This window comes from Drosophila obscura, unplaced genomic scaffold (assembly GCF_018151105.1).
Source record: "Drosophila obscura isolate BZ-5 IFL unplaced genomic scaffold, ASM1815110v1 contig_180, whole genome shotgun sequence".
NCBI lineage: Eukaryota > Metazoa > Arthropoda > Insecta > Diptera > Drosophilidae > Drosophila > Drosophila obscura.
Genome location: NW_024542768.1, coordinates 732,998 through 743,770, shown reverse-complemented (window position 1 = coordinate 743,770; position 10,773 = coordinate 732,998). Strand labels below are relative to the sequence as shown.

At 46.6% G+C, this 10,773-nt stretch overlaps 1 protein-coding gene across 1 annotated transcript; it reads right to left on the bottom strand.

The window, feature by feature from the left end:
* Window positions 1–9,708: 9,708 nt before the first annotated feature.
* LOC121404026 lies at window positions 9,709–10,452 on the bottom strand. Its single transcript, XM_041592538.1, has 2 exons — window positions 10,011–10,452; window positions 9,709–9,947 (listed from the first exon to the last, which is right to left on the bottom strand). Exons 1-2 carry the CDS (start codon window positions 10,429–10,431, stop codon window positions 9,709–9,711), a joined length of 660 nt encoding a protein of 219 aa, XP_041448472.1. The 5' UTR covers window positions 10,432–10,452.
* Window positions 10,453–10,773: the final 321 nt, after the last annotated feature.

Genomic DNA, 10,773 nt, shown 5'->3' with positions numbered 1-10,773 from the left:
AGCAACGACTTGTGTGTGCGACGAAGATCTCGGACATGGCTCTAGGCATGGCTCGTTGCATGGCGCTAAGAATCATGTCAGTACGCGGAAGGTACTCCATTGTGTTTGCGAGGATCGGTGTGGCGTCGGCCGTGGGTACGACAGGGCGGCGGTCTGTGCATCGTGGGGGCATCGCCGTGGTTTCCGGGCCCGCGTTGAGGGGCTCTGTGGATATCAGTTCGATTATGGGCCCCGACCAGCGTGGGGTTAGCGTGGCTGTTTCCCGTGTTGCTGGGCTGTCGGATGGTGGTTGCCGTTGTCTTTTTTCGATGCTGATGGTCGGTTTTGAGGGTGTCCGTGCGTTCAATTCTTCCGTTGTGGATTCTGTTCGTGCTTGCTCTGTTGCTTGTCTTGGACCTGGGCTTCCTGTGTCGAGCGCCGGGTTCAAGTATGTTTGTCTCGTGTGTGAGATCCTCGTGGTGTGTTTGGGGTATGTGTCCCCTGTGGTTGGCCTAGGACGCGGTTGCTCCGTAGTGACCGTGGGACTCGTTTTCCCGATTGCTTGATTGCGGTTTGCTGGTGTTGACCTTGTATTCGTGTTCTCCGTAGTGTGCCGTTGCTTCGTATTCGTTGCGATTGGTTTGGGTGTCAAGTGCTGCGTTGCGTTATTGGGTGCCGTGTGCGTTGTGGTAGGTCGTGGACGTAGGTTCGTTGCGCTTTGTTGGGGTTTCTGGTATCGGGGTTCGGCGTCTTTTACGTGGATGGTAGTAAGCACGGGTTCAATGGGCATGGGGTGACGGTCTCGTAGCTGTAGCAGCGTGGTGCCGCATTGGATCGTCGTTTCGATGGCATCTAGGAAGTCCATGCCGACAATAACTTGTCCCAACATGTTTGGTAGGACAAGGAGCGGGATTTGAACCTCTCGTTGATCCAACTTGATGTGCGCCAGTAGAACTTGTGAGATCTCTCTGACCGAGCCATCGGCCAGGCGTATGCTGTCTAGTTGTCAGGCAAGGTTTGCGCTGATGAAGCTTCTGGATGCCCCGGTGTCGATTGTGGCTTCCGTTGCGTGTCCTCCTATGGTCACCATCGCCACTATCCGGCCGTTGCTTACGTGTAAAGAGTTATTTAGTCGCGGGTTGGAGGAGGCGTCGTTCCCGGCTGATCCCGTGTCAGTTGGGGACGCATGTCGTTTCCCGACGTGTTTTGGCGGCAGCAATTTACGGTCCGTGTGCCGCGTTTGCCACATTCCCAGCAGAATAGGATGGAGGGATTATGGCAGTCGTATGCCGCATGCCCCGCTTCACCACACCGGCGACAGGCTGCGCGTGGGTTGGTGATGGGGGTCGTGATCATGCGATGGGCTACTTCGGGATTCGCCGTACTGTTTGGATTAGCTGGTGGTCTCCCTGGTGTGTCTGTCGATTCCCAATGGGGACTAAGAAATGCCGTCTAGTGCGAGTCGCAATTCCTCTGCTCTGAAGCCGGCCTTGCGTATCTTGGAGTGTTACGCGGGGGTGCGAAAGTGGTCGGGATGGTCCGCTTTTGGATGCTCTCGAACTCGGTGGCCAACATTGTGAGCTGTGATAAGCTTTGTAGTTCGTGTCGCCGCACATACATCTGGTATGCTGGCAGGGCGTTGTCGTAGATCCTGTTCAACTCCTTGGAGGCGTCGTAGCCGGCGTGGTGCATGAGTAGCCGTATCTCGATGAGGTAATCCTTGAACAATTCTCCTCTCGCTTGCTTGCGGGCCCGGATACGGTCTTCCAATTGTTCGAAGTACCGTGGCGGCAAGAAGAAAGTCAAGAATTCTTGGCGGAAATATGCCCATGAGCTGCCTTGTAGTTGGCTGGTGCGGTATCAGCGACTGGCCCGATCGGTGAGAAGCTCTGTCATGGCCCGAGGTAGCTGATTTGTGTCCACCCCATATGAGAGCGCACGCTCTTCGAGTAGTTCCAGAAATGTAAGTCGGTCGTCCTGTCCGTCGAACCTGATTCCCCATTTCCGAATCTGTTCCGCGAGGTGGGCGGTGTGGCTGTGGTGTCGTCCATCTATGGTGACCAGCCGGTGGTGACTCCTGGATTGGTATGGTGTTCCTCAGGGTAGACTTCATCGGGTTGGCCGTCTCCGTGAACTTCCATGGTGTGTTTCTGCGGTTAGTAGCACTGACTTACGTTTTGTTTGTGGTACTTCTGTACTGTAGCACTTTTGCTTGCGACCGGATTTTGCGAGGGTGCCTGGTTTTGTGCTGGACGGGTATTAGTCCTTGCTAGCCTAGTTTTCTTTCAGTGGCCGTGGGTCTTTACTCCACAAAGCTCCGTATTAAGGTGTTAGTCTCCTTAAAGTCACCAAAAGGTCCCTGCTCGGGCGCCACTTGTGAGGGTCCTATTTCAGGCTGAGGTAAGCATCAGCCTGTCCAGGGTCCACTACAAGACAATTTGTAGATCGCAGGTGACTTTCAGGTTCGGAGCGGCCTTGTCTGACCGAAAGAGAGGTAGGACACAGGAGGAGCGTTTTGTTGCTGACAAAAATACTTCAAGAAAATCGTGGTTTTTGGTTTTGCTGGTGTTTATTATTTTTATTACTTAATTCTTTGTGGGTTTGTGTACGATGGATTACTTGCGGATCTTGTTACTTGGCCTGTGAACCGGTGGTTTTTGTTGGTGTTCTTTGCGTTGTCTTTTATTATTTAATTCTGGTTTGTTTACAATGACTTAACTCGCGGATCTAGTTACTTTGCCTTGGAGCCGTTGGACTGGGTTGTGCAGTGTCTTGTGTTTGGGCTGAGGGACTGCCTAGTGCAGTGTCTTGGGTGTGTGACTGAGGGACTGCGTAGTACAGTGTCTTGGGTGTGTGACTGAGGGACTGCCTTGTGCAGTGTCTTGGGTGTGTGACTGAGGGACTGCGTAGTACAGTGTCTTGGGTGTGTGACTGAGGGACTGCCTTGTGCAGTGTGGTTTGTTTGGGGTGTGTGTCCCCTGTGGTTGGCCTAGGACGCGGTTGCTCCGTAGTGACCGTGGGACTCGTTTTCCCGATTGCTTGATTGCGGTTTGCTGGTGTTGACCTTGGATTCGTGTTCTCCGTAGTGTGCCGTTGCTTCGTATTAGTTGCGATTGGTTTGGGTGTCAAGTGCTGCGTTGCGTTATTGGGTGCCGTGTGCGTTGTGGTAGGTCGTGGATGTAGGTTCGTTGCGATTTGTTGGGGTTTCTGGTATCGGGGTTCGGGGTCTTGTACGTGGATGGTAGTAAGCACAGGTTCAGTGGGCATGGTGTGACGGTCTCGTAGCTGTAGCAGCGTGGAACCGCATTGGATCGTCGTTTCGGTGGCACCTAGGAAGTCTATGCCAACAATAACTTGTCCCAACATGTTTGGCAGGACCAGGAGCGGGATTTGAACCTCTCGTTGATCCAGCATGATGTGCGCCAGTAGAACTTGTGAGATCTCTCTGACCGAGCCATCGGCCAGGCGTATGCTGTCTAGTTGTCAGGCAAGGTTTGCGCTGATGAAGCTTCTGGATGCCCCGGTGTCGATTGTGGCTTCCGTTGCGTGTCCTCCTATGGTCACCATCGCCACTATCCGGCCGTTGCTTACGTGTAGAGAGTTATTTATTCGCCAGGTGTGCTGTATTCGGACGCGGTGGGGACTTGTAACCCGACTTTTGGGTCGGTTTTCCGCTGGTCAGACGTCCTAGGAGTGGTGGGGATGGGTGACCTGGAGCGTCCTGCTGGTTTGGCGTATTGCCGTTCAAGGTCTCCTAGTCGAACCCAGGCATCCTGCGAGAGTGTTCCGGCGACTAGTGCGGCGAATCTCTTTCTTCGTTCCTCGACGGTTCCGTCGTTTCCGAATCCGAATTCCTCGGCCAGGACTTCCAGCTCATCCCGCCGGAGTTTGTAGATCCAGCCGGTGGTGACTCCTGGATTGGTATGGTGTCCCTCCGGGTAAAATTCGTCGGGTTGACCGGCTCCGTGGGCTTCCATGGTGTGTTTCTGTGGTTAGTAGCACTGACTTACGTGTTGTTGGTGGTATTTCTGCTTGCGACCGGATTTTGCGTTTTGTGCTTGACGGTTATTGATCCTTGCTAACCTAGTCTCTTTCAGTGGCCGTGGGTCTTTACTCCACAAAGCTCCGTATTAAGGTGTTAGTCTCCTTAAAGTCACCAAAAGGTCCCTGCTCGGGCGCCACTTGTGAGGGTCCTATTTCAGGCTGAGGTAAGCATCAGCCTGTCCAGGGTCCACTACAAGACAATTTGTAGATCGCAGGTGACTTTCAGGTTCGGAGCGGCCTTGTCTGACCGAAAGAGAGGTAGGACACAGGAGGAGCGTTTTGTTGCTGACAAAAATACTTCAAGAAAATCGTGGTTTTTGGTTTTGCTGGTGTTTATTATTTTTATTACTTAATTCTTTGTGGGTTTGAGTACGATGGATTACTTGCGGATCTTGTTACTTGGCCTGTGAACCGGTGGTTTTTGCGTTGTCTTTTATTATTTAATTCTGGTTTGTTTACAATGACTTGGGTCTTGGGTCTTGGGTGTGTGAATGAGGGACTGCCTTGTGCAGTGTCTTGTGTTTGGGCTGATGGACTGCCTTCTCTTTCGGCCGATCTTGGCCATTTTATGCAGCTGGTGATCGCACCTGAGACCCGGAAATAATTAATTCTTGCTGACGACAATAAATGTGGGGCTAGTAAGGGGTCGAAGCTGGGTGCTTCGTTGACAATTGTTCGTGGGGCAGTGTTTTTGCTGAGGCTGCATCCCGGAAGGTGCAGTTGCAGTTGGGAAAGGTGATATCTGATTTCAAAAGAAATGAGCTTTTGCTAACTCTGCATCGCGGAAGTTGAGTGGTAAGTCGATAATTTTATGCTGGTCTGACTTATTGTGAAATAAGTCGATTGCGAAATGTCCCAAGAGGTGGGGTGTTGTTGATCGAGAGTTCTTAATTAATTGTGTGCTTAAGACTATTTTATGTCCGGGGTGCTGACACACCGCTATTTGTGGAGCACCGTGGCTAGAGCCATTGCTCGTTAGCTCTGTGTATATCAGTTTGGTTATTGTCTCCCGCCAGCGTGGATGCGCTGACCCTCCGCCGTTTGTGACGAGCCATGGCTAGAACCATGGTTCGTTACACCCCCCCTTTCTTCCGGGTGGGTGATGGAGAGATTAGTGGCGTCGCTTGGCGGGTGTTGAGGATCGCCTTTTTACCGGGTTATCCTGTCCTTTGGCTTGTGCCGAGTCTTTGGATTCGTCGGTGTTAATCTCGTCACTTTAGCGTGGCGTCGGTAACGTTATATTTTCTACTGCTGCTGTGATCGTGGAAGTTTTTCTTCGGTTCTGGGTGCTTTGTAGTTGGTGTCTGCTTGGTGGGTCGATTATCCCATATGACGATGGTTTTCTCGGCGGTTTTCTTCGGTCGTTCTTTGTCCAGGCATTCTTGAATCGGCGGGGCTATGTCGGGTGGCCAAGGATCCGTCGGTAGTTCTGGGTCGTCTTCGGTGGGTTCGGTGGCTCCGGGGTCAAAGGTTTGATTCGGGTCTTTCGGTAGGATGGGTCTGTCGAATGTAAATGCTTGGATCTGCGGGGCCAAGTCCGGCGGCCACGGCTCCGGGACTGGTTCGGGCTCATGTCCGGTTGGATCGGCGGCTTCGGATTCAAATGGCTGGCTGGGGTCTTCGGGTAAGAGGGTTGTGTCGAAGGCGCTGGGCGTTTCGATCCTCCATTGGTAGTCGCTTATGTGGGCGACGATGGGTGTGGTGTCGACCATGGGTATGATGTTTTGGTACGCCGGGTGTAGTACTCGTGTTATATTGTATTGTATTGTTTGTTTATTGTATTTCCTAGTGCTACAAGCAAGGGGCTTATAATTAGAGCACTAGTCACTAGGTGTCACATTAGTTTGGGATTAAACTTAGATCTAAATTAATCTTTTAATATGACGTACTAATAAGTGGTTACATATATTGATTTGTTTTCTTATGCTTATGTTCGTGTTATTTTATTTTAAATTGAATTTGATTTTTAAATCTTAGTCTAGTGTAAGGTGGGCACCTAACTGTGTTTTGAATTGTGAAAGGTTTCGTATTGTTTTCATGTGATGTGGAAGATGATTCCATATGCGAATAACATTCACAAAGAAATGTCTCTCAGAGTTTAGTGTTCTATATCGTATGGTGATAATATTGTTCGTTCTTGCGGAATTGGTAAATCTTAATTTTTCATACAGATATTGGGGTTGTCTGGTGAGGATTATTTTATGTAGGAACGTAAGCATCTTATAGTCAATCCATTTGAAAAGAGTCATGTCGAAAATTTTATATGAGAATGCAGAGATTCTGTCGCTGCGCCTTAATCTAAATATGTATCTAGCTATATTATTAAAGCAAACGCTCAACTTTTGCCTGTTTTCGTAGCCACAGTTTCCAAATGCCTCAATCCCATAAGTGAGTACAGGTACTAGGTATGCTTTTTGCTATCTGCATCCGGATGCTAACTGGTATAAATTGCTTGGTAATATTAAGTGCCCTTAAGATCCCATATGTTTTTCCAACTGCTTTGCTCACATGATCATCCCACGACAGAGTACTATTTATTATAAAGCCTAAATTAGTTGTCTTCTCTATGTAGCTAATGGGAGTGTTTGATATTTCTACACGTCTCAATATAGTTTCATTTATTTTTTTCTTGTTTTTGTATATAATCAAGCATTTTGACTTTGTTGGATTGAGGCATAGACGATTTTTGGTTGCCCACGCACTAATTTTCTCAAGCTCTCTATTGGTAACATTTATACACTCATCTATTCGATTTAACGGTCGACTAACATATAATTGGACGTCATCGGCGTACATGTGCACTTTACAGTCGGACAATACTATTGGCAAATCATTTATATAAATGGAGAACAATATCGGGCCAAGTACTGATCCCTGTGGGACACCACACTTAACATAGGCAAAGGACGACATTTTTCCTTCAGCAACAACAGCCTGGCTCCTATTTAGCAGATAGGATGATAGCAACCGTACTGCAGAGTCAGAGAAGTTGTAGGATTCGCGAAGCCTTGCGATGGGGATGCGATGGTCAACTGAGTCAAAAGCTTTAGTGTAGTCAAGAAGAGTTAGGAACGTTACATTTCCGTCGTCTATTCTTTCACGGATATCCTCTACAATTTTTATACCCGTACTCAAAAAAGAGTTAAGGGGTATATTAGATTTGTGGTAAAAGTGGATGTGTGCAACGCAGAGAAGGAAACGTTTCCGACCCCATAAAGTATATATATTCTTGATCAGCATCAATAGCCGAGTCTATATAGCCATGTCCGTCTGTCCGTCCGTCTGTCCGTCTGTCCGTCTTGATGAGCGCCTGGATCTCAGAGACTATAAGAGCTAGAGAAACCGAATTTGGTTTCCAGACTCATGTGATATCACACTGCTACAAGTGTATTTCAAAATTTCGCCCCGCCCCCTTCCGCCCACACAAAGAACGAAAATCTGTGGCAGGCACAGTTTTAAAGATAGGATAAAACTAAAAACGTAGTATCGTAGAAAATGCCCATATCTACCAGATTGCCGAATCTGAATCAGATCGGATTATAATTATAGCCAGAATGAAGAAATTAATTTTTAGTTGCTTCCCCTCCCCCTCCCGCCCACGACACCGCATCTCATTTTCCTTCTCGCTCGCACATTCTGCCGCGTTCAGTGCGCGAGCAACCCCTAGCGGAGGAGGTGTAGAATATGAATGGAACATGTACAATCTACATGTTAGATGTAGAATATACATTGTATATGTAGATGTAGATATCATATGTAGCTAAAAAATGTAAAATGTAAAATTTTTTTTTTTTCTAAAATTCTTAAAAATCATAAGCTCAAAAATGTATATACTGACTGAGTACGGGTATAAGTAGAGTCGCGTCCCCAGAAGCGACTCACACGTTCCTTCTCGTTATCATTGCAGTTGTGCAACTTCTATTTGTTCTGAATCCAGATTGATTGTTGTTTAGTAATGTGTGCTCTGTAAGCAATGAATTTATTTGTTTAGCTACCAAGGTCTCGAACGCTTTTGACAGGGTCGGGAGTATGGATATTGGCCTATATTCTGCAGAGTTTGCTTTTGGGATAGGGATTATTTTAGCCTCCTTCCACTGTTCCGGGAACGTTGATGTGGTAATGGCTGTGTTGAAAATGTGAGTAACGTGCATGATGATTCTAGGGAGTATTATTCTCAAAAATTTCGGGTTCATATCGTCTAGGCCAGTAGCATTTGATTTAATCTTATGAATGGATTCTAGAACATCACAAGGACTAACACAACAGAAACTAAAGCTAGGAACAGTATAATTATAGGGCGCTGATGTCAAGTTCAGGGTTGGTGTTGGGTCCGGTACAACTAATTGCAAAAATTTTTTGTTAACTTCATTTACGTCCATGTCAACTAGTGAGTTTCTTGTTTTTTTTGCCAATTCCTATACTTTTAATCACTTGCCATTTCTGCTTGCTACACTGAGCGTTGTTAAACTTTGACGAGTAGAAGGCGGTCTTAGCAGAGTATATTAGTTTAGTTACGTTTGATCTTAATGATTTGTACATATTAAAGTGGCTTTCAGTCTTATATCTTTTAAATTTTTTAAAAGCCTCATTTCGTTTGATGATACCCAGCTTTATCTCCGGGTTGAACCATGAGTTATCTGTTCGTTTGACTGTCTTTCTCTTAATAGGTACATGTTCACAGTAAAGATAGTCAATGTTTGATTGAAGTTGGGCAAGCTGAGAATTTACAGACAACATATAATGTATTGACGTCCAGTCAAGGATGCTAATGTCAGTGTGTAGTTTTTCAAGGTCAATGTTCTTGAAGTCTCTGTAAAAGGTGTCATAATTATCGTAGTCAGGATTAAAATCGTAGGTCAAGAAAATAAGGTCATGTTTTGAATACCCTGGTGCTGTGAGTTGGTCATATAGTAGAATTTTGTCCGTACTGTCGACAAAGAATAGGTCTAGTAGTGTGTTTCTTGTTTTTGTAAAGTGTGTGGGGAGCTGGTGGTTCACTATATTTAAGTCAAGGCTCAACATGCTATCTGCTAATGAGGATTCTCTAAGAATATCACAATTAAAGTCACCTGCTAGGATTACGTCTGTATAAGTCAAGGAAATGTCAGTAATAAGTGATGTCAGGTCTGAGTAGTCAATGTTTCGATTTGGTCGATATATGCAACCAAGAAGCATCTTTCTTCTATTGATGGTGATCGTTAGAAATAAGTATTCTATGGCAATATCTGGTCCTTGCTTACAGAGGATTTTTGCGGATATCTTGTTATTTATGTAATTTGCAACGCCCCCGGCATGCCCTACACGATCAGAACGAAATACATTGTATCCTCTACATTCAATTAACGAGTCACTTAAGTCGGGGACAAACCAAGTCTCGGACACACATATAACATCCACACCAGAGTCGATAAACATATGTCTGAATTCGTCAATTTTTTTTGTCAGGCTTTGTGCATTGATATGGCAGATTTGCAGACCCGATTTTTGCTTCACCAGAATTCTGAGGACCTGAGATGTATTCACATTTGTTAGTTCTAATGAACCGTCCATATCAAGTGTGTTTTAACACAACGAAAAATTTCATTACAGTAAGTACAGTTAAGGGCCCACTTAAAAATAAAATACAGGAAGGTGGTTAGATGGGTAATACTTATAGCTAACATGAAAAATTTGCTTATGGTTATATTATTGACGAAACGAGCTATTCTCGTCTCCAGCTGCAGGGCTCTCAGTAGCAGCTTGCATCTCCCACAGATCCTCAATTTTGAGAACTTCCCAGATCTCACTTTCTTGGGTCACTTTGACGTGAACCATACCCCTGCGCGTAAACACGGATTGCAGCTTCCGATGCTTCTTCATTTTCAGAGCTTCTCTAAAAATCTGGTAGTTTTCCCTGGTAAGCTGCTCGTTGACATATACTGGGGCTGGTGAGTTTAGGCCGAGTAACTGCAGAGTTAGGGGCTGCTTGGTTTCCCGCCTGTACATACCGATGTTGCGCAGTAATGCCGCTTTGTCGCGCACCCGTTCCAGCTTGACAATGATGATGGGGTCAACGATGGAGTGGGAAAGATTTTTGTTTGGCCTCATACGATAGATATCCCTAATAGCAGGCGCAGGCGTGTGATTTAGGCTGAGGCACAAGTTGTTGAAGATATGTTTCAGCTTTTCACCTTCGACGTACGGAACTCCATGGATCCTCAGGTCGCATGCGACATTGGCCTTAGCCTGTGCATCTAGTTTTAACAAAAGCTGGGCTTCCAGATCCTCTACCTTTTTTGTAAGGTTTTGAGTCTCACCCAGCCTACTTTCTAGAAACTGGACTCTCTGTGTGAGATTCTGGATCTCACCAGCCATACTATTAAGCTTGCCTGTTAGCAAACTTAACAGCCGCTCTTCTGCCTCATTCATCTTTGTTGAAATGAGACTGACTTGCTCCTCAAATCGTTGGTTCAAATGCTGAACCAATTCCGGGCAGGCGTTTCTGATGTACGCGGTCCCTTCAGATTTGTTCCAGTATTTTCACGCAGACGTTTTGAGACAGGCTGCATTGTTTTGATTATGTGCTTTAACAGAGGCGAGGCTATACAGAATGTTGGTGCACTATTGGTGGGCGCCCTCTAGCGCGAGCTTTTGCAATATGCGTGGCAGATCGATCGCTAACAGCTGTGTAATGTCACCTCTAGCGCTGTTGTTTTCGTTGTTTACGTTCGTACTCACGTTTCCCACTCAGTATTAAGTGAAAAATTTCGT